This window comes from Myiozetetes cayanensis, unplaced genomic scaffold (genome assembly GCF_022539395.1).
Source record: "Myiozetetes cayanensis isolate MyiCay16 unplaced genomic scaffold, myiCay2020 scf2-11, whole genome shotgun sequence".
Classification (NCBI taxonomy): Eukaryota; Metazoa; Chordata; class Aves; order Passeriformes; family Tyrannidae; genus Myiozetetes; species Myiozetetes cayanensis.
The window spans coordinates 73,476,780-73,501,274 of record NW_026087411.1 but is presented as its reverse complement, the minus strand read 5'-3'; the positions used below and the strand labels follow the sequence as shown (position 1 = coordinate 73,501,274).

The window sequence follows — 24,495 nt, the reverse complement described above, 5'->3', positions numbered from 1 at the left end:
TATATATATAATGGAAATTTTTATTAAGTGTGAAAACATTACATTTTTGTTTCAATAATGTCAACCTTTTAAAGTTTACTGGTTTCTCTAAATGAATCAAAGGTTACCTCTGCATTTAAGTTGTCTGCAAGGCTTTCAAGAAACTGGCTTTCAATTGGATTCTGCTGAGTAAGAAGAGTCAGGTAATGACTGAGTTTATCATGAGTTGTAATAATGACGCCTTCTCCGAATTTGTCAAACTGAGGCCGTCCAGCTCGACCAAATATCTGCATGACATCTAAAATTCCAAGGTCAACAAAGGAGCCTCTTTTTGCAGCATATATTTGTGTTCCCTGGTTGAGGAAAAGTTAATAAAAATTAACATAAATACACATGAATATAATCCTGATGAGCTGAATACTGAAATTAGGCAAATATAGCATGATTTCAGAAGTGTACTTTAACTAATCCGTTCCTAATCTTTGATATATTTAAATCTTTACTATACAAACTAGACTCCCACTGGAGAGAATCAGTTTAATGAGATATAAATAACATTTCGAGTCAATCAGACATTTCCCCTCCAGGCCCGAAACTCACAATAAAGATCTTGCTATCTATATGCCCTTACAAGTTTCTTTCAAGAAAGACAACCTGTTTGCAGAGTAGGGAAAGCTCTTACCTTAATAACAACAGCATGAGCAGGCAGATTGACACCCCAAGCCAGTGTAGCTGTACAAACTAGGACTTTGATGTGCCCGTTAGAAAACAAGTTCTCAACCAAACTTCTGTCTTGCCGCAGCATTCCTGCGTGATGAATACTAAATCCATCTGGAAACAGCTCGCGTAACTGCTTATTTCTGGATCTCTGTACCTAGAGCAGACAAAAAAATAATTAAATTCACTTCCAATTACAGTACAAGAAGTATTGTATTAAAAAATTACAGGGAAAAAATTGAATATTATTGTGAGTCATAAGAAAGAAACTATTCTTATTATGTCACTTTTCGTCAACACCAATATATCAGAGTTTTATATAAATGAATTTTTCTACATTTATTTTCCAAAGAAGACATGTAATTGTTTAAAAGATTTTAAAAACTTGTAAGAAGTTTAATCCTTTTACTAAAGTATTGCTTCACTTAAACAGAGACTCAAGTTTACTGATAGCGAGTAACACTGAAACTGAGAACTCATGTATCACTTTTCCTTGGAAAAGCAGCTCTTTCAGACTATGCAGGCAGCTGGGACAGGCTTAAGGCAGCAGGCCACACATTACACTTTTCATTAAGAAGGGGATACCCTTCCCCACCACCGGCCATTGCATCAGTGCGGCACAGTGGAATCAAACTGTTCATCCACCCCTCATTTTTACCTTCCTCGTGCATAGGGGGGACCTCAGTCTGCAAAACCTCAAGTCCTCCAGCCTGCCATAGGGTATGAGGTCTGTGAGCATTATTTCTGGGTGCTGGCTTTACCACGCTTCACCTAAACTGAACACTGACCCTAATTTATGAGAAATTAATTTCCCTGATTTGCCACAAACACCTCTGATTTTCCTCTCATCTCCTCCACATTCCTAGCTGCTGCACTTACTGTCTCCTAAAATTGATCACTGCTAAATATAACACCAGGAGGGTTGTGGTAATGGTGACTCTAATCTTTCTCTAAACCAGATTTCTTTGTCAGCAGAGATTCTCCACTTTTCCATAGATCACAGGAAGGTTAAGTAGTCTTTGACTCTCACTGTATTTTCAGCCCTGTATATTATAGTGAATTAATTCCAGATAAATTCAGATTATTATTATTATTGTTGTTGATATTATCATATCTTCACACTTACCAGTACCTGACACACAGCCACTGAAAAGTTGATTTATGGAATACAGAGAGGGTAAAGCAAAGAAAAATATGCTTCACAGTACTGGCATGCTGCCAAACATGAACAGTAAATCTCTGCAAACATGGAAGTAAATAGGGAGATGGGAATGCAATTATAAAGGAGGACATGAAAAGAAAAATATTGTAGGAAAAACACATTTCTCAGTTTCTCAATTATCTAGTTTCTCAATATCTGATCTTTCCTGCTTTAGCAGTAATTATTTACTATTCATTTAAAGGAAATCAAACTCAGCTTTTAAACTACACATGACTTTTTGACAAATTTAATTAACTCCTGTAGTGCTTGAAAATGAATAAATAAGAAATTGAGAAAGTGGCCCTGCAGTTCATGGAGCTTATTCTTTAAGAGCTAACAAATGGAAACAAGTATTTCATAAAGAAACAGATACACCAAGGTTTGCATTTATTGATTATCAACAAGAAATCTCACAGAAGACTGCAGAAAATTCACTGAGAATACCTGTGACACAGAAATTTGGATTGATCTTGATTACATTTGTAATATGGTGTAAGCATTTAACAATGCAACTAGCTTTTCTCTTAAATAAAATAAATCTTCCTATGTAATTAATTACACTTTAAATATTGGAATCTTACCTGAAAAAGTGAAATCTTTCTCTAAAATCTCCACAGTTTAAAAATCGAATACCCTAGTTTGTAGCTTGATTGATTATGTTGTTTATTTTGATTGAAATACAGGACAATGTATGGATAGGAAACTAAGAACAGTAAAATTGTTTGCTATATATAGAAGGAAACTCTATTTGTAAATGCTTTTAGGAAGTACAGTTTCACCAATCTGAGAGAAGGGAACTTGTGAATAACAGCAAAAGGAAGAGGAAGGAGAAGAGTTTGTGACAGAAAACATTAATATATGGCAATGCTAGTCTGACTATAATTCAATTACTTAAAAGCTTAAGATTAATTAACTGTTAAAAAATATGTAGGTACACCTAAATGTATCCATTTAGTTGCATTTAGAAAGAATATCCACATACTTCTAAAATCTACCACACATTCTAAACCAACATATTAGAAATATTTAATATGCACAGGTTTTGTCTGTTCGTTTATTGAATCTGTGAAGTGCTAGACTTCCACGCTACACATAAACTGGCTTAGAAATATATGAATTTTTTTTTTTTCAAAACAGAAGATGATGCACTTTTTTTAATAAAAAACCACAGCCCACTTTTGACACAGAAAAAAACACAAATGCCCAAGAAATAAAATTACTAATTATTCTGACTCCCAGGCAACTATCAGTAAGACAAGCTGACAAACTCCCCTTAAGCTCTGCCAGGGGAGGTTTACGTTGGATATCAGGAAGAAATTCTTTACAGAGGGGGTAATCAGACACTGGAATGGGCTGCCCAGGGAGGTGGTGGATTCTCCATCCCTAGAGGTATTTAAGAAGAGACTGGATGCGACACTTAGTGCCATAGTCTAGTAACTGTGGTAGTAGTGGATCAAGGGTTGGACTCGATGATCTCAGAGGTTTTTTCCAATCTGGCTGATTCTATGGTTCTATGAACTGCAACTATCAAACTAATTTTTTTTCCATAAATTTGTGGTCACTTTAAGTTACTAAGATATAAGGCAAGTTAGTTCAAGAACAATATCATAACCCAATTTCATAAAGTTACACTTGAGAAAATAAAATTAAAAAATAAATCCCATCTCTCAGTGATGGCTTGAAAGACTGCTCACACAGTATATCCTTTAATGGCAACATATTTGCAGACAAACCTTTTCAGCCCTTGAGGCAATGAATTGCAGGGTTATGGTATAAAGCTGGATGTTAATGGTTGCAGAGACAACAAAACTAACAAGTACTAAATAAAGGAAGTAAACTACAAAAAGTTATACTGCTTCCACCTTTTTCTATTACTGACTAAAAGGTTTTGCTTAAAATTTACACAAAATGTTACAAAGTGCCTCAGGTGTATGGAGAAGTTGTTATTATGAGGTCTAGCACTGGTCTCCAGATTAGAATTGATTTTCTTTCCCCTCCCTTATTGCTCAAGAGGGCTGCAGATTTATGACCTTTGCTTACGAGTGTGTGTGCATCTAAAACAGTACGTGTTAAATAAATTCCTTGTTTAACTTGCTGCCACCTATATTTCTCCTTTAAATGTCTTGAATTTCTTGCAGTTTTTGATTAAGACACAATAAAAATGTCACAATTAGACACAGAAAAATGTCCTGCCTAATTTTAATGAGAAATGACGCATACATAAAAGAAAAAAAAAATTAATCAAACTTCAGGGTATTTCAGCTAAAGACTTACAAAAGACAACACCCTTCCTTACCCTTTTCATGCATCTGGTATCACAAAGGTATCAAAAGAACTATAAGCTGCATGCTTTTTGTCTGAAACACTGAAACTGTGAACCAAAGAAAGAAATTTTTAATAGACCTATAGATACCTTTTTCTTACTGTATATAAAAGCAAGTAAAAAAACCTAATAAAACTTGATTATGAGAAGCAGCTGCCACTTCTTTATAAGTGAAACATGAATTTATGTCTTTTTAATAGATCTCCAATTGCTACACTTTTCTAGGACAGATAAAGTAGATCACCACTAATTACTAGGATTTTTTTTCCTGTAAATTATTTTTCCTTTCCGGTTCCTCATTTTGAAGATACTGTTCACAATTTTGAATGTTCGTAGTTTTTCCCACTAATAACACGGTTTTTGACTCATGTATTTTCTTCCAATAACAGAAATGGCACAGGCTATTCTAGCATTTTTCTCACGATCTCCTTACTATAGCAAAACTTCATGCTTGTGACCATATGATTCAATCATTGTAATTTCCTTTCTGTGGAGTTCACAACAGGGCAGCACTTGTAGTTTGCTCAGAATGCACCATTATATTTGTTCACTGGTTTGAGCAATTCTGAGCAATATACTCCCATCCTTCATTCTCTGTACTGTCCTGACACCCTACAAAGTACTAGTTCTTAACTTTGAGGCCTCATTAGCCTCACTTGATGAATGTTGGTGCTCTGGTAGCACAGACATCACAGACACCTAAACCAAACAAAGCAAGGTATCTTTTGCTGTAGCCTTCAATGAAGAGTAGTTTTAATTGTACTGCCACTGTGTGATGAATACAATTCAATTATATCCAAAATAACTGACCTGTAATTTTCCTGAAGACATCAAAAAATGTAATTTGTAGGCTGAACTTCTAAATCGTTTTAAGTCCCAACAAGACAAAAGCCTCCTCTGCCTCGTTCATGTTAATAATACTGCTGAATCTGCTCTGCTGGTTCATTTAAAAAATACTGATTGCCTTTTTATGAGTTTATGAGATCAAGGTAAGATGGAAGAAGTTGCCCATCTACTCTGAAAGTAAAGGTCACCTGGGAAAGGGAAGTTGAAGAGTCCATCCCTGGGTTTGTTCCCGTTCCTTAAATATAAAATCTAGGTCTCAGAGAAAGGGAAAGAAGTGATCAAAGGACTGCATGATCATTCCCCCTTTTTGCTCTTTAGAATTTACTACATTCATATTGCTTATTAATTTATCTACATACGTAAAAGTTTTATTCTTTTATTTCCAACTGCTGCTTCAAAGGGACAAGACCAAAACTTAGATAGTGTAAGTAAAATCATAAGAAGGTTTTTTTTTTAAATATGAAATCAAAATATAATAATTTCTTGCTACAGGGAAAAAATCATGAGACTCCTTAATGCGCAGTTAGAGCAAGTATATGAAACAAAGACAAAATACTAACACATGAAAGATAAGCAGTAACACTATCTGACAGTTTATCAAAAAATTGAATATCAAGAAATACAGACTGGAGTCTACAGGGAGAAAAAAGGAATGCATTTGAGCTACAACGATTTTACCAGAGGACTGTTCTTTTACGAAGTAGAACTTCATAAACAGTAGAACAGTAGAACTGTTATTTGTATTATTCCACTTGTATTGTCTACATAATAACTAAGCTATTAGCAGCTCTTTCTAGGACAAGAGTGAAGTGAGATGTCATGGGGTAAGTAAGATTAAATTATTATTTTATTATAGAAACAAGGACTTATTTTTTAAATAACTCTTTCCTGAAGGATTTAAAAGTTGACTATATTCTGTAATTAAAATATATTAAACAATTAGTCCTTATCCTGTATTACTTTTCATATTGCTTGAGAAACAGCAAGGAACAGGAAAATTATTAGTACTTAGTTAACACATAGTAATACACTAAATCAGAGACAGACAATTTGTCATGAAGCTCTTCTGTCAAGTTATAAATCAGTCACTTTTAAAAAAACACCCAACAGTTCAATACATTGGATCCAGGTAGTGCTTCTGTGTTGATATGCCCTCACATTACTTTCTTTGCTCTATCTTGGGAACAGCAGCAGCACTGGCTTCACTGACAGCTCACTCTGCAGCTGGTTCCTGTGGAGAATGCAAAGACTACCAAAGAGCTCAGATCACCAAGATGACATGCATGACCTAGCAGATCTTTTCTGGATGTATGCAGGCTGCCCGATATGCTATTCTACTTAATAAGTATTCATGCTCATTTTCTACATCTTCACTTTTTTAATGTATCTAAGTATTAACTTTGTATCGTTATCCTGAAGTAATATCTCTGCCCAACACTTACTCTCTTACTGAGTTATAATAAGTTGGTACCTGGCAAGACAGTATTTGAAGATGGTAATTCTAGCAAACAAATGTGAATCAGTTTGAATGTCTCCTGGAAGAGTCAATAACCTAATTGCCTCCCTCTGGAGATTTAAGTTCACCGTAGTGAAGTTAGAATTTTTTAAACCTATGAGTTACTGCTCTGATCTGTTTAATGATATCACCTCAGTAAGTTCTGTGAAGTGCTCTAAAAATACCTCTGAAGGAGAAAGAAAGGAGAATATGTGACTACTCCAATCAGAAGTGTTTTTAAAAGAAATTCCTATAAATTATACTTTTATTCTCTTTTTGATTTAAAAAGGAAGGAAGTGTAAGGCAAAATTTCTGGCACATTTTTTCCATTGCCCTGGCCTTATCACAGATCCTAACCTATTTATTCCACAAAGCTCTGTTTCATCCGGTTGGCACCTTAGGGACTGATGACTACCAGTTAAAGAAGGGACCGGTATGCTGTCCAGAAATGTCTTGCCTTATCCAGTGTGTTCTTTTTACAGTACACTGTTACATCATAGCAGCCCCACCTTTTTTTACTGAAAAAGTTACATGGCACATAGAGAATGAAATATTCCATGGGAAGAGGAAGAATAGCAATCAGATTAAAGACCTTGAATGTGAGGTAAACATTTAAACTTTGATTCCTCAGATCTATAATCAAGAAATCACAAGATAGAAGTGTTTACAAACCTCACTGATGGGAGAAGCTAAGAAATTTAGTGTAATGTTTAAAATGTTACATTTTTGAGCCAGCCAGACAAGCCAAGAATAAAAGAATCATGAATTCAAGTCTGACCATGTACAAATGATGGATTTCTAAGTCATTGAGGATGTAGACATAGTTTCAAATTACCTCACTTAATCCCTAGCTGTTACAAAGCAAAAAAAAAGGAACTATTTTTATAGACAATAAACTACCTCAACTTAAGCCAGAATTTTAGAATTTACACCAAAGTGTCCTAACATTTCACTTCAAGTCAGACTGGGGTGCCTGTCTTAAAACTGAATGGATTACTGATTCTCAGATAAAAGGGTTTCAGAACAAAAAATAACGCTAGCAATAGATTTAGATAGACAGGAAATGCTCATCATAATGACCCAGTTTAAGCTCACCTCTCAGTGAGAATCAGTAAAAAGAGCAGTATTTTTCATATATTGTACAATGATAAGCATCATCAACATGCTATTGTTTATAGCAAGTGCAATAAAAATTATATAGCGACATTTTTGTACTGCTTCAATATAATGAAAATGTGGACTTCACAGTGAACAGCAATATGTGACTAAATAATCTCAAATCTTATTAATCTAACTAATCTTATTAATGTCAAAACATTTCAGTTTAACAACAACACAAAAATGCACGTCAATAAAGACCAAATTAACTGTATAACATCACAATTCTGAATTACACACAAAATCATGTAGAGCTCTTATTTGCTTTCTCATCAATTTAGAATACAACCATTCTCTCTCTGGGAACAGAGGTAGGATACATGTAAAGCACAGCAAGGTATCTATTCTTCTCCAGCCATTGAGACAGTAAGTTCTGTTGCCGTATTTGTTAAACACTTGGAGTACACAGATGAGAAAAACATCAATCTTGGTCTGTTTTGCTGTCAGCAGAAGTTTTCAATATGGTGTTAGAAAACTAGCCAGTAGGGAAGATATACAGCATGGAAAGAAACTGAGAGAGAGAGACAGTTTGATGACATGCAAGGATGTATTTGTACTGGTTTCACTTTGAATACTGACAACCTCTGGAGATCTAGTTAAACCTTTTGTTGCTGTGCTTAATCGTGCAAATATTTCAATAATTCTGCTTCAACAGGAAACTGATACTGCATGGTGTCTATACAAATATTTGTTATATTTGAGAACTCCTCCTTTGCTTTGTAATACTCAAAACTGCCATTCTGCTGGCCCATGGCAACACTGAATGTATTTTCAGTCTGAGACAATGAAAGCAGAAAGTCTTTTCAAGTTCTTTCCAATACTTCTGCAGCTTAGTTATCACCTATCATAATGAACTCCTTCTCAATGAACTCCTGTACCGACTGAGACACCACTAACCCAGTAAGAAAAAAATTTGTGAACATTAAATGTATTTCTCATTTCATAAATAAACCACAAATGTCCACTCAACTTCACAGCTATGCTAAGCGACACACGGAGGATTCCCCAGAATGGAATTTCTCTTACAAGTTTTTTAAGTAATTGGAAATCTGCAACACGAATCCATAGTTTATAGTGTTTTCAAACAGTTTTAGACTAGCATCATTATGTATGACAATGAGGTATTTAAGAAGAGACTGGATGTGGCACTTAGTGCCATAGTCTAGTAACCACGGTGGTAGTGGATCAAAGGTTGAACTTGAAGATCTCAGAGGTCCTTTCAAACCCGCCTGATTCTATGATTCTATGACTCTTAAGTTCTGCAACCTCAGTGAAGAACTGTGAAGCCTGTGGACTATTAAACATTGTTCACAGTAAGTTTTAAAGGTAACACAATGTCTTTACGCACCTAAGAGGGCGCAGAAGTAACATCTAATAAGTGACAGAACAAGAAGGTTTATATTACTGTGTGCTTTGGGCCAGTAGACTTGGGAATTTAGAGACAGATTGTCAGCTAAACTGTTAGGTTTGTTGCCAGAGGAAACCAGCAGACGCAAGAAAGGAAAACTGTGCAGTCACCTCCATAGAGCCTAATCTTACAGCCAGATCCTATTCAAATATAGGGTATTTTCCCACAGGCCTCTACTAAATTATGAGGTCCCTTACAGTTTCAAGCTCTATCTACTGAAAAAAAACTCTTGAAAAAAACCCAACAAACCTCCCCACAAATTCAGCCTTTATAGTACCAATACTTTATGTTACTTACAAACATTGTGTTTTGTACTTCATGAAGCCTGCAAGATAATTGCTTTATAAAGTTCAGAAATCACAGAGATGAACACATTTATGTATAATTAAATGTGGTTTTGAAAGACTGTTTGCTACATCTACAGTTCCTTAAGCACGTACCTAACCTAGCACATACACCTCCCCTACAAGGCGGGTATTTTGGGCAAATATTTTCTTATTTAAGGAATTTTTAAACCCCATTTACAGAGATTTGAGAAAAAAAATTGCTTTGATGTTAATTCATTGTTCTGCTTTGGGGTTTGTAAACTAGATTAGAAATCCTTTGAAAAACTGAGGAGCTTGCTATTGCTAAACTATTGTAATTCTTACGCTGTTATTTTAAATCAGGATATACAGTTTCTTCACCAAGATAAGATAACTTTAAATGTCTTACCCACACAGCAGATAGATCTCAGAAGAAATATACGAAAATATCTCACATATCAAACATACCATGGACACTAAATTACCTGCTATGGGAAGAGGTAAGGAGACTGTTTCTCACTTACACAGCACCACAAAAGAGGTGAGAGGAGAGCTGCTGCGTGGCTTGCATCCACAGTCCCTCTTCAACCCTGATTAATTTCCATTTTTCACACTCTGTTTACTTATCTTGCATACATTTGTGCTAATGACTGTTCAAAAGTGTTATATACCATACTGTGAGCTTCATTTGCTTCAACATTTTCATTACATTAACATTCTTTGGTACAATTAATAGTCATAACTGTTCAAATCAGTACATCCTTCATGCATTTAGTCTCCTTAAAAATGCTTTTCATTTCCCAACTCTGACGTCTTTTAAGACCAGACTAATTTCAAAAGGCTTTGCAAAATTTTTAACCTAGAAGCTGAACTCATATAATGTGTCTGTTGGGGTGTTCGGACTACAGGAGGAAAGCAAACAGTAAACAATGCCAACACTTGCCTTAAAATTAGTGTATATATTTATTTATTTATTTATTAGTATATATATTTGTCTATACAATTTACCACTTGAAGAAATAACACTTTAGAGCAGAGTATCTTTGTATTGTTTGAAGTAACAAAAATAACTGAAACTGAAGTAAAACCACATAGAGCAATAGAAAAGTTATTTCCCTACTTTAAGACTGAGAACTACTATTATGTAAATAAAATACTTCTATAACTTACACTGCAATCACATTCAAGACATATTAATAGCTTTCCCAGATAAAGACAATCACTTGATCTGATCGTACAGAACTGAACCACACACCATGGTTCAGTGCCAAGGCAAATATCATATTTAGAGTGTTACGTAACACATACACACTACAGGGTTATCACCAGGATATCAGATTTCAGTGGTTTCAAAATGCTAATACTGAATTATGAATTAAAATCAGAATAAAAAGGAGTGAAGAACCTTTGACTCTTGCGCTTTGAACAAACTTTTAATGGGAATCAGTGTGACATAAAACTTTTAGTTGTGACTGACTTTCTCATTTTGCACTTTGAAAGCCCCCACAAAATGTATGTGGTATATACAATGAACGGAAACAAAATAATTTATAAATAATAATATAAAATACACAGAGGATGAAGACCTCAAAGATCATCAAGTCTAACCTTTGACCTAATACCACCATACCCACTAAATCATACTGCAAAGTGCCACGTCCAGGCCTTTTCTGAACACTCCCATGGATGGTGACACCACCAATTCCCTGGGCAGCTTGTCCCAGTGTTTAACAACCCTTTTGGTGAAGAAATGTTTCCTAACATCCAACCTGAACCTCCCCTGGTGCAACTTGAGGCCATTTCCCTTGTGCTATTACTAGTTGCCTGGGAGAAGAGGTTGACTTCCACCTTGCCACAACCTCCTTTCAGGTAGAGAGTGATAAGGTCACCCCGGAGCCTCCTTTTCTCCTGCCTGAACAACTCCAGCTCCTTCAGCCACTCCTCATAAGACTTGTGCTCCAGACCCTTCATCACTTCTGTTGCCCTTCTCTGGACACGCCCCAGCACCTCAATGTCCTTCTTGTAGTGCAGGGCCCAAAATCAAACATGGGATTCAAAGTGCAGTCTCACCAGTGCTGTGCACAGGAGAACAAATACTGTCCTAGTCCTACTGGTCACACAGTTTCTGATAAAAGCCAGGATGCTATTGGCCTTCTTGGCCACCTGGGTACACTGCTGGCTAATATTCATACTGCAAAGCAAAGCTAGTGATCATATCAACACTCATCTTTAGAAAGTGGTTTACATTATAAGAAAATTTTACTTTGCAAATTCCAACCTAAATGTCTGAAAGTCATTAAACAAAAGTATCTCCTTTTAATTTTGTATTTGGCCATCAGTTAATTTTTAAATTGATTTTTGAGATCCAAATAAGGAATTGGCAATTCCGGTGTCAAAGAAATTTTACACAGAATGGAAACACAGGGGCTATGGTTACCTATAACACTGGCCTTACCTCTACTATTCCCAGTGGCCACTCGCTACAGGGAAACTGACAGAGCCTGTTTTCTCTGATATTACCAGACAGTCTTTCTGACAATATCTATAGAAACACTGATGACTTCTAATTCTTGGCAGAGCCTTTTCATGCTTGAGATCAACCTAGAACATACTTTCTACTGTATTTCTTCTTTGAGGAGGCTCATTTGAGATAGATTGTTCCATCATACTTGTTTGATCTGCTTATTGCAAGTACAGAAGGTAAGAGAGCTGGTTAATGCTGTCTGGTGCAGAGAAATATCTCCAGAAAGTCAAGTCAACGGCCTGACCATTTGAGACAGGCCACTTGACAGCAGCTTGGTATGGCAGGGTTCAGTCTGAGATTAAAACACTGCAGATGTCTACATACAGATCTGTACATCTGCAGGAGGAGTCTGAGCACCCTTCACAGTCAATGGGAATCAGGCAGCAGGTGTACTCTGACTGCCCCATGTCTGCTCAGGGTTGAACTCAAGCATGCTCTTGACTCCATTGGTGAAATTCAATGAACTCCACCAACTACAACAGGGGCTCAGACACATCGCATCACATCACATCACATCACATCACATCACATCACATCACATCACATCACATCACATCACATCACATCACATCACAGTTACCATACGTAGTCTCCTAAAAACCACGTGCCATAATTTTAGCCTGAAAAGCACTTCATGTTTCAAATTTAGCCTAATGAACATAAATTATCCTGGAAAGAATAAAAGACAAATTAGATCCTCAAATAACTTCCCATCGCAACAAATTTCTTTTGTAACTGACTCAGGTGGCATTGTCTCAACACTCCCAGATGGTACACATCACTAATAACTCTTAATTATCACTCAATATTCCAAGCAAATTGGAACTTACATTATCTGTCTTCACACTAATCTCTGCTTATTCTGATACACATACATTAAAATTAATCACATCATCCTACGTTTTAAATGGTGAACATAACAGAACTGAAGAACATCATTATAAAAATAAGAACGGAGACTTTACATCCTTTCTTTTGATGACAATGGCAACTTACTCAGGGGACATTATTTATTATACATGAATTTCAGACTTGTTAGAAACCCCAAATATAATTATGCACTCCCCAAAATTACATCCCTATAACCCTTCTTTGCCATCAAAAAAAAAAAAAAAAAAGCAAAAAAGTCATAGAATCTGGCATCAGCAGATGTACAGGTTGTAGTGCTACCTAAAAGTATGACAAGGGACAGTTTTTCTCCATGTGACAAAGGACATACCATAACTGAAATGTTCTGAAACTGGTTGTTGTCAGAAAAATAACAGGATTAAATGCCTAGTTAATCTCATTTTTTCCCCTAATAAGAAAAAAAAGATAAGAGTTAAGTGATTTTTCTTATTTGTGCAATTTCTACAGTTACTGGTTTAATTTTTAGTTTAAAAGTAAAATTCAAGAGTTTTGTGTTTGATGAAATGAACTGACTGTGAAATCCCAAAGTTGTCTGAGATTACTGAGAACAAATTCAGCCACAGAGGAAAAGAGGTTTCTACTAATATCAGAAGTAAGTATAAATCCCTTAACCCTACTGCCTAAAATCCCAAAAGAAAACGCTTTGTAGAGTACTGGCACTGTTTCAACCTCCACTGTTACAACACAGTATATTCTTATACTAAAGAACAGAGAACTGAATCAGGGAAATCCAGATTGTTGCTTTAACTGATGACTTCCCATATTCACATCAGCCCCTTTAAAGTCACAATAAATGTTGACATTTCTCCCCCAGAAAAAACAGAAACTCATAAAGCTATTTTGCAAATCTGTGTTCAAGAGTAATCAATTAATCCTCATGTGTTTTCATCAATTAATCCCCGTTCTGATGCCTGAGGCTAATTCCGTACCTATATTTCATATGTGTAAATATAAACTTCAAAAATGTAGATACTGCCTTTTCATATTTACTAATAACTGATGTTTTGGTAATCAGGACAATGACTAACAGATATAGAAAAACACATGCTTAAAACTGTCAATTTTTTTTAGCTTTCTAAAACATGCATTGTTCAAGAATTTATTTTTTTTTAAGCAACAGTGAAAACAGTCCATATTATATTAGTATACATATATACATACATGTACTATACAAGTATATTACACATTATAATTATTACATATGTATCTTATATGTCTTGCATTTTACCCTATATCCATTAACGTATGCAAGAAGAGAAAAGCAAAGGAATAAAGGAGGAAATAAGAAAAAAGTTATCTCAGAAATTTCACACAAACATAAAGAACCCATCCTTCAGGTCAGGCAGAGAGCTGCACATCAGGCTAGATGCCTGGAAGTCGAATGTATTTATGTATTTAATCCTCAGTCTCCAACATGCTTTGAAAACAAGGATCAAGGGCCTTTCACCGACCATAAAATCAGTATCATACATGTGCAGTAAAAGGTACGGCCTCAAGGTGGCTCTCGTTACTCAGTATTGGAAACTATGACTCCGAAAATGAAATAAAGAAGAATCTCGATTGACTTTGTTTTCTTAAAATTGTAACAAATATGTTTCACCTCCCATTTTCTTAGACACTTTTATTTTCACACTAGGAAAATACTTTGAAGGTATTTTAAATTTGCTTTGTTCCTCAGTATTATGAACCCTTGTGTAAAGAATTCTAACGAGAGATTTCCATGTTCAATCTATAACAGCATCATTTTCCTATAGTCACACATTTCTCCCAAAATCAAAGTCCTTTTGATAGTTAGAATTTATATATACATAACTGAAATAACTTATTTACTGTTTCTTATTAAATTAGTCTTCAATTATTTACCAGTACTAGTTCTGTTTCATGATGAAAACTATGAAGTTTTTACCTGGAATATGAATTTGGACACAGACAGCATCTTATAGATCTTGATTTTTTCTGATATATTATTTATGTTCTTAATTATTACTTTATTTTTCCTTTTAAAGGTTTATTAATAGTTGTGAGTTTTCTAGCAACCTTCCATCCATTTCTGTAGTCATTTTAGTTTCAAAAATATGTGTTTTCATATAATGTGTATTTTTCTCACAAGTGTGAAAATCTGAAATGTAAAGAAACTGGACCATGTAGGAAAAACTAATAAATAGGACTATGATGATCAAATCCATAAATGTTACAGTAATCAGTAAATACTTGATTCTGAATTAATGAATCACAGACCTGTATAGCAGTCTGAAAATATAGGAGTCTCTCAGGACAATCATCTTGGATATTTTCCTAAGACAAGAGATCTTGGTGGTTACTTCAAGGAATATACCCACAGGAATACGCTCACAGGAACAAAATCTAGAGAATACCTGAAAATAACTGTTAGAGCTGTTTTGAAATTGCAGGTCCATAGAGGAAGAAACTGGATATGTTTTCAATACTGCACTAGGGTACAAACACTTCTTAACTAAGCTACAACTATTGAATCAAGAGCCCATATAATAATTTCTGAGTGTAAAGGATCATTAAAAGAATTGTAAATAACACTAGTGAATCTATATGAGTGTTTTTAATCCCTGAATCACTGGGACAAATTCACATTTTCTTACTGCTTTTAGTTCCAGAAGCTTGCAGAAAATCCACAACTACAAAAAGTTAAACATTGCACTGTGTTTTCTCTGTGAAACACTATTTTGTGCTGTATTAAGTTGTGTCCTTAGGGCTTACTCGAAAGCCAACAGTCTATTTTCCATTAGTTTTAGTATGTTTTCCAATGAGATCCTTCAACTGCAAACCTGCCAGGACGCTGTTGAATTATTCAGCAATACTACAGTTTAAATGAAAGCACAGAAATACAATATTAAAGCTTTCAAACACTTCAAATTTCTGATTGTTGTCCTTGATAAACATACAGAGCACAATACTCGAAAAAGAATCAAAGACTTTGTACTAGAATTCTACATTTGATTACAAAATTAATGCATATCAAAGCCAGAGGTAGCTGTGAAGAAAAAAAATGTGCAATATTTTTTATCCTCATTTTCATGCAATGGCCTTTGATTCCTGAGCTAACTGTTATTATTATTTTTATTATTATTATTACTACTATTACTATTATTATTACTACTACTACAACAAAGAGTTTAAAAAGGCTTTTGCAATGCTTTTGATAATCTAAAATCAAGAATCTCAGGGTTTGCCATCCAGTACTTTAGCACTGGTGAACACTTCTCAATATTTGAGAACTTCCAAATTTATAAGCCAATATTGAACTAACTTCCTACAGTTTTTGTCTGGAATACCTAGCACATTAATTACTAAACTAGAGGTTATAACCTTAAACAGAAATAATGCCAGTTTTGAACATGGCAAATTCAAATTTCACCTCCTAGTGTTAGTACTCATAAATCATACAGAATCCCTCATAGTAGTTAGCAGAAATTAACATGGCTTCTTAAAAAATGCTGCTCAAGGTCATTATTCAAATAGATAACATATTTTTAAATTAGAATAGAAAATGTGTTTTTATAGAAGTTCTTAAATTTTCTTATTTGGAAAAAACCCCAGTATAATTCAAAAGAAAAATGCATCAGAAACTCTGACGCTTTCAAGGTTATGCATTAAGATTTCAAAAGTGGAGGGTGAATTTACCAGTGAAAACTGAGCAGCAACCAGTAAACACTGCCCTGCAAAGAACTAAGATGTTGCAAACTCTTCTGCTCACGAGTATTTTGCTGGTGTGCAGGATAGACTATTCCAGGTCTTGATGAGTTCAGGCAATCAGCAGCTGTACACATAACATCTTCCCCAAGGGAGCAACTACTACGTTAGCCCTATTTTTTCTTCTTATTTTAAGATATTTATTGATTGTTAGGAAAGAATATCTTGATAAATTTTTTTTAACTTATTTTTAGCTATGTAAACTTCATTTTGGTCTTAGTCCTGTTGTACCTATTGGGAAACATGGACAATTTGCTTTTTATTTTAGATTTTTTTTGCTAAGCTTCATCAAAATCTTCTCATATTTAAGGAATTTGCTGGTCTCTGTTGACATCTGTTTCAGTAACTCATATTTTCTCAATTTCTGCCTTATGACACTGAAAATATTCCCCAAAGAAGCTGAAACAACATATGCTCTTTTCTTCCAGAGGTGGCAAACCATCACAGTAAAGCAAAACTTATGTAATGACTATTTTCAGTAATGCTTCAAATATGATTCATTAGACATTTTCAAATGGCTGGGCAGATCAGAGATCTGAAAGGGGGCTACAAAAGATATTAACATTTTGATTTCTATTGCAAGGGACATGAAACATGAATGTGAAAAGCTTACTCATGAGGTACTGGGCAAGTTAGCAGTATGGGGTACCCTGGTTGCACGAGCACCATCAGAAACATGACAACTCTACTATATGCTGACATTATTTGTTATTAAAGAGACAACTAATAACTACATATTTTATTAAAATTAAAATGGACCAAAGGTTGATTAACTAATTGTTGACATAAATATAAATATAAAGATACCACAATGCCTATAATCACATAAGAGTTTTAATATATATGTAATCTATAAAATAATCACCATTTAAGTTCCAGTAGTTTGACTTAAATAAAATATTTTAAAATCTTTCCTAACATTTCCTAACTATTCTAATTATCAGAAGAAAAAAACTATTCTTCCATAAAGAGAGGATGCTGTTGCAAAGTTTTACTTGTCTAATTAGAACTGTTTTAAATGTGAACTAGACCAAGAAATATAAATTCTAAGCCAAAAAACTTTAAAATCTGAAAGTCTTGTGCAATTGTTTTTGGAAAAGTTTGCAGGCCATATGTATATCATATGCAAATATGTCAAAACAGGATCTGTCCTGCTTGTCTATTGTTGCTTTTCTAGTTTTCCTTATAGGTTAGGAATTATTTTACCCAACAAAAGTCTGAAGCTGAATAAAACCACGCCTTAAAATTCATTCCAATTCATCCCACACATTTGGTGTCCAAATGTTATAGAAATATCACCCTCATTCTTAACATTCTCTTAATATCCTGTTCTAGAGAATGCATAAGAGGTGTTAACGCTTCTCCATTTGGAGTACGGTAAACACTAGGACATAGGACTCCTCTGTTTTTTAGAATGTCTTAAAATATGTAGGGCATATATTATATATGACTTGTTTGGAGAAAAAACCTCTTCTGCTGGTTCCACAGCAGCAGAAAGTAGATTCTGCTGGTTCCACAGACAGGAGAGCATAACCCAAAACTTGCTTCTTATTCAAGATGGCTAACCTAGTAAGTAAAGTTAATATTTGATAGGAAGAAAATATCCTAGGAAAAAACTTACTCCAGTATCAGTGTTTTTCAGTATGTCTTATCTGAGTACTAAAACTGAATCAGTTTAAGACCTTGTTCTATCAAAAGCCTAACAATTTCCTTGCAATTTCATATAAATAAAATCTCAAGTTCTAGAAGTTTAGAAATTTTCCAGTTTTAAGCTTTATTGGATAAAATTAATTCTTTAACTACTTGTATTGGTATTGACCAGAGATGGAGGTCTGTTTGGTAGGATGGGGATGGTGAATGTTAAGTTTTCTAAGAACTCATAGTTGAGCACTGAAATTCAAAAATCTCTCAACACTGCTGTCTTCTTATCTGCACTCTTACAGCAGCTTCTCAGAAGCCATACACTTCCAATTTTGCCTTCCACATTTTAAGCAGTTTTATTTTTGTTCCATAATACATTATTTTCATTTCACAATATAAACTTCATTTTTTTCCCTACCAGTTTTCATAATAGTTCATGCCCAGCTTGTGTATACTCTAGACTTGTCAAAAACATGATGCTCTTAGTCTAGTTCCCACTAGCATAATACATAATTTCTAGTTGTAATTCTGGTATTTTGCTCAAAGAAGCCAAAAATTACTAACACGTTACATGTACAAAGATGTATTCAAATACACATTTATATGATATTCATTCAAAAAATCTCAGTTGTGGGATCAAAAGAATACTGTTTCTTAGATTTTTTTTTTAATGTTCTATAATCAGTTTCTGCTGGTTTTGATGCAATAAAAAGAGGTTTCTGAAATAACTGAGTTGTTCAAAAGAGATTTGGCAAATTTAGGTAAAATTATAATTTTATTTTGATAAAGGTAATATGCAGTGGTATCTCTACATTCTAAAGCATAGCAGTTTGTGGTTTTATACAATAACAATGCTTTTCTCCATGACAATGTTTTCCAACAAGCACGGATTCTTCTGATTCTTGGCTGACTTTTGAAATTCCATTTCAAAGGATCTTAAGATGAATTCAAACCAACCAGAAGACAAAACTAATGCTGCAGATACTGAGGCTTCTATATTTTCTGGGTTCCTAATTATGGAGAACTGTTGATAACATCAAAGACAGAGGATATGCTAAAAACCAGAGCGCGACTATTTAAGTAATTCAACTTAATCTGGAAAAAGAAATAAATATTTGGTAGTTCTCTAGCAAAAATCTGCACATCTTTCTGAAAGTATGCTTAATTACTTTTTAATTTGTTTTGTTTTCTCCAAAGCACCTCCGGCTCTCAGTATGTGGAATTCATGGAATGTGGACCAAATTTAAATCACTCCCTCTTTACAGTTGATTCTAATTACTCATTTAAAATTCTTAAAAGTGTGTGCTCATTTTACTTATTATTTAACAAATCATTTTTATTAGATGTCATTGCCAGCTTCAATGCAAAACTGCTTCTGTCCAGTCTTGATCTACTCTAAATCTTGTGCAAATAAATAAAAAGAATAGTTCAAAAGCCCAAGCAAATTTGCCTAAATGATGGTATTTGGGGGAGTTGGAAGTGGAAAGTGGAGGACAACTGAAATAGTGAACATAGATAGCTAAACAATTCCATCAAACCATAATCAAACTAAACTCCATTTGGAAAGCTTTCTTATTTTGAAAATAAATGAAAAAATAATATGAATCAAAATTTAATATTTTTCTCCATCTGTTAAGAAAACTATGTTTTCTAAATGAAAAACATCTAAATGTACCTTGGTGAATTTATTTACTTGCACTTATTCTAATCATGTTTTTAAAGAGACAGTGTGAAACAGTTTACAATACAGCAGCAATGTTTTCCATCATGGTAGGTATTTATGAAAATGTCTTTTTCAATTATAATGGGTCAAAATCTTTAATTTTTAAAAATTTTACAGTCTAAAGGTGTCCCATACATTTATTTTTTACAGTAATAAAAAAATAAATTTACATGAATCCTTGGGGAGCAAAAGGAACGCGATCAACTAACAGTGCTATTCTAAGGAAAAACTTCAAGTAATCCCAGAAGAAAGCACATATATTTATTCTGTAGGATAAGTGTGAATTACAGCTTTTGTTCTGAATTTTATTTCAGTAAAGACAACTACAACTCTGATGGCTTAAGTCTTTAAAGCAATCACCAACCGCTTAAAAAAACCAACACACTACATCCTTCATTTGCAACCCCAAAGAACAGCAGTTAAGAGAATTCTAAGTCAAGTATGATGCAAGAGAAAAACTAAAATAAAGTATTGGAACTTGCAAAATTTTACTCTCTTTAATTACTGTAAAAGAAACCAAATATAGTTTCTAACAGAATGCCAATCACTGAACAGCATCAAGCCTGTTAGAGAACAATGTAATTACCATGAAACCGACTGTCAGTGTACAATGCAGAAATGCCACAAATTCTTATTAACTTTTCTATCATTACTCTTCATTACTAATAACTACTATAGCTACACTATTTCCTGGCATATGTATTCCTAAGTAGATAGGATCTCTTTAAACAGTATTTTCTAGTCAGTGTATGGTTTCCATACTAAGCCATTTAAATTGCATGTGATCAGAACCATTTGTCAGTATGGTCTGGTGCATCTTATAAAGGAAAGGTGCCTGAAAAATATCATTCTTGTCTACAGTCTCATTGTGAACATGTTGCACAAGATTACACACTGCAGCCAAGAATGAACTGGCACATTTTGGAAAAGGTAGCAAGACTAGGGGTCAGCAGTAAATTAAGCATTTGGGTTTTTTTGTTTGTTTGGTTTTTTGCCTGGGACAATCCCTATGGATTGAAAGCAGCTGAAAACAGGCTGAGCCAACCAAGCTCTTTGGGGAAGGGCTGGAAAAGAGCTAGGGCAGAGAGCACTTATGCTGACCTTAATAATATCTTATAATCTTTTCTTGCTGGCCTTTGAAATTGCAGGCCTTTGAACCAGTTAAATATAGAATGAAATGAAGAAAATGGAGCTTTATCCTCTCAACATGCCTCACATATTTTTAATATACATCTGAACTTCTTGACACCAAAACAAGCACTGGCAAAAATCAAAAGTGGGCTGTGCTGCTGAAGTGGAAAGAGTGCAGTTCTGTTCCCCAGAGTTGTGAATATGAAAACAATCATACTGGTTTTGTTTTTGCTTTTCCCTCCCAAACGTTTTCTAAGTTTGAAATTTTTTTCTTCATTATCAGTGTAGTTATTCAATATCCACGTATACGTTATATAATAAATGAGATTTCAAGCTGAAATTCTCTTATCCAGGGAAGCTATTGATTAGTAACTACTGGGAAAAGACATGACGAGCTTTTCCTTTTTGATCTGGGTTACATCTTAAAAATATTCTCGCAGCTCACTGAAGGAGGTTTTCATAGTCCAAGGAAAAAAGAATGTTGCATGGTTTTTCTGTCTTAGTGTCCAGAATGAAGTTCAGTTTTCAGGAAAGATAATGAGATTACAAATGCTTATATAAGAAATAGTTAAGAATGCGAAGGAAAATAGCAAAAAGTACTCTTAATACATTCACTTATTTGTATTTACATAAGTTAGTTTTACAGTAATATCAACATGTATGCCAATAAATGTTACAATCATACACACACATATGCTGCTACTGACTGTGCAAACCTCTATGAGTGCAGAATCAACCAAACAGCTTGTCAGAACTACTCATTACAGTAAGCAATGACTGACATAAAGGAACCTCTGTTAGCCTAATATTCTTTCCATATCCCAGAGAGAATGAAGTTTCAGTGTATTTTGATCGGTCGTAAGAAAAAAGAGTCTTAGATTCTTTTAAGCGATACAACTTTGAATTTATAAAAATTATTTACCTTAAGGTCTGAATTTACTGAATGCAAATACTGCACTATCTTGCAGAAGACTGTGGTAGACCTCATTTAAGGAGAGAAGCTTAACCATATTAAAAATATGACAACAGTTTCAAATGATCTGACTAAGCACATTTAGTATTTAATAGAAAATTTTGTCAACAATGAAAGGGGATGCTATAGGCAACACATTATCCCAGTTTATCAGAGCTTTTCCATGGAGGATTAGTATGAAAAGGCATTAAATATTATATTTACAGTAGTGAAATCCATTACTGATTTTAACCTGAATAACTCTCTGAATTGCTGTAAAGTTGTGTACAAAAGCATAAAATATCTTTTAGTAGTTCCTTAAAAAAAACATCAGCACCCCTGTCAGCTGTATTTGCAACCTCAGAGATCATTCCAGAAGAAAGTCTGCTAACCCATTTTGCTTCTAGAAGACCCATAACTAATGCAGTGCAGCTTCTGGAAGTAGAAAAAATATTCATGAGGTAGCTTTCCAGTGAAAAACAGGATGAAACTAAGCATTGTTGCATATCAAGTTGATGCTTATGATAGATAAAACAGAATATACAATCAAGCCCACATATTATTGGGGAAAAAAGTCCATTTTATTTTTCACAGTATAGCAGAAGACTGTTACTTGTTATCCCAGTGCTGTAGCTATCAGAGCCTGAGAGGTAAGCCAACAAAAATGAAATCCTTGGAGCAGAGACTGATTTTCAGAAATACAGCTGATAACAGTATTAAATCTATACCACATATTTTAAACTTTCTGATTCATAATAAAAACACTAGAAAATTCCTGTAGACTGTAAACAATAAAGAGGGGTACATGGTGCTTCAAATTGAAAACAGAACTACAAACCTAAAGCCGTGCACATACAATATCTAGACTGACACGTAAAAAAGTAACTATCATAATAGAAATATACATCAAATTTTATGTGTTTTCCCTTTTTAAAGATCAGGAAAAGCAAAAGCAAAAAGAAATTGTTTATTCTTTCTGTCAACTTTTTATTTCATTTTACAGTAGTTAACACTTAATTCTAATATACAGGAATACTGATAAAAAAACCCTGAAGGCAACATTTTGCTACTGTTCACATTACAACTCTGTGTAAACAGGCCTCCCCAAAACCTAAGTGTCTATCTAAATAACAATGCTAAATTCCACAGGTCAGGATTCATTAAAACACTAGAATCACTCTATACAAAACATATTTTTCTGTAATCTGTCAGTTGTTAGGATCACATCTTATCATGAATTTTGTCTCTGATCTTTAAGTTGCACTACTGAATAAAATACCCCATGAAAGAAATACAGGGAGCTTCATTCTATTCTCTGAGAGATAATTAGCAACCATTATTCAAAAGTAAAAAAAAAATGGAGCAATTATAAAACAAATAGGAAACTTCAATATATGTTTGGCATTTAATATAGCCTAATGTATTTGAATACATATCCTCATTTTATTTTTACAGGTTTTTTAATGACATATCAAATATTAGATATTTTATTAGTAAAACAAAAATAAAATGAGGATTTCCCTGAAATAATTAAATGTCAAGCAAATGATTACACATTAAATATTTGATGAATGCTCTCTAAAAATTAATTTCTAATACTTTAAAAATGTTTGACAGATAATTAAGAGGATTAGTAAAATTGCTTTCACATTTTTAAGGTTGATAAAGAATACAATGCTTTTAACTATTCTATTTTTTTAGTTTGTCCTGTGAAGTAGCCTTTGTTTCCACTCACTGTGTCTAGACTAGAACACCCATGATTTGGGAATTACTTATTCTTGCAAGTCATACACTGGATTTCAGGTGATTCTAAACATGTTATTCATCCATTACAGTGAACATTGCATACAGAATACAAAATAAGGATTGTATTACATTATCAAGATTATTCTCTGCCAGGTATTGCTAAATGAATTGTCAAATGAAATGGCAAGACTGAATGGCCCATAGTCTGATAATTTTGGGAATGGTGCCAATAAACATCACTTTATACAAGATAGCTCTTGTCAGACAAACATGGTATTATCATTATAAAGTTTAAATTAATCACTCTACATCACACAGCATTGATATAATACAGTTAGACATACGTCAGAAATTTCATTCATATGATAGGCGTTGGGAATTTAGTACTATATAAAATGAATTTCATTTATTAAGGAGATTAAAATCACGCAATGATGATCCAAGAAATTAATTGTATATAGAAACACTGACATGACAGAATGTCAATGAGTTTCTTCAGAGATCTAGTTTGACCCACAATATTTAATATTTGTACCAGTGATCAAAAATTTAAAATATGATCATGCTGATTAAAGGTACAGTTTGGAAATCGGAAGCACTCTGAAGGAATGGTAAATGCAAAGCCTTCTTGCCCTCAAACAGATCAACATTCCTGCCCAACTTGGCGGTGTCTGCAAACCAGGCTGTGTCAGGAAGTTATCTTCCACACAT

General features: G+C 34.1%; 1 protein-coding gene across 2 annotated transcripts in view; it reads right to left on the bottom strand.

Annotated features, from left to right (window-relative positions):
- The window catches only part of ASCC3 (activating signal cointegrator 1 complex subunit 3), a 259,967-nt gene that overhangs the window by 100,295 nt on the left and 135,177 nt on the right, over window positions 1-24,495 (bottom strand). For both annotated transcript variants that reach the window (XM_050316537.1, XM_050316536.1), the window contains exons 15-16: window positions 662-853; window positions 108-332 (exon numbers count right to left, since the gene is read on the bottom strand). In XM_050316537.1, the coding sequence (XP_050172494.1) occupies window positions 108-332; window positions 662-853 (417 nt within the window). The remainder of the gene's footprint in view (window positions 1-107; window positions 333-661; window positions 854-24,495) is intronic.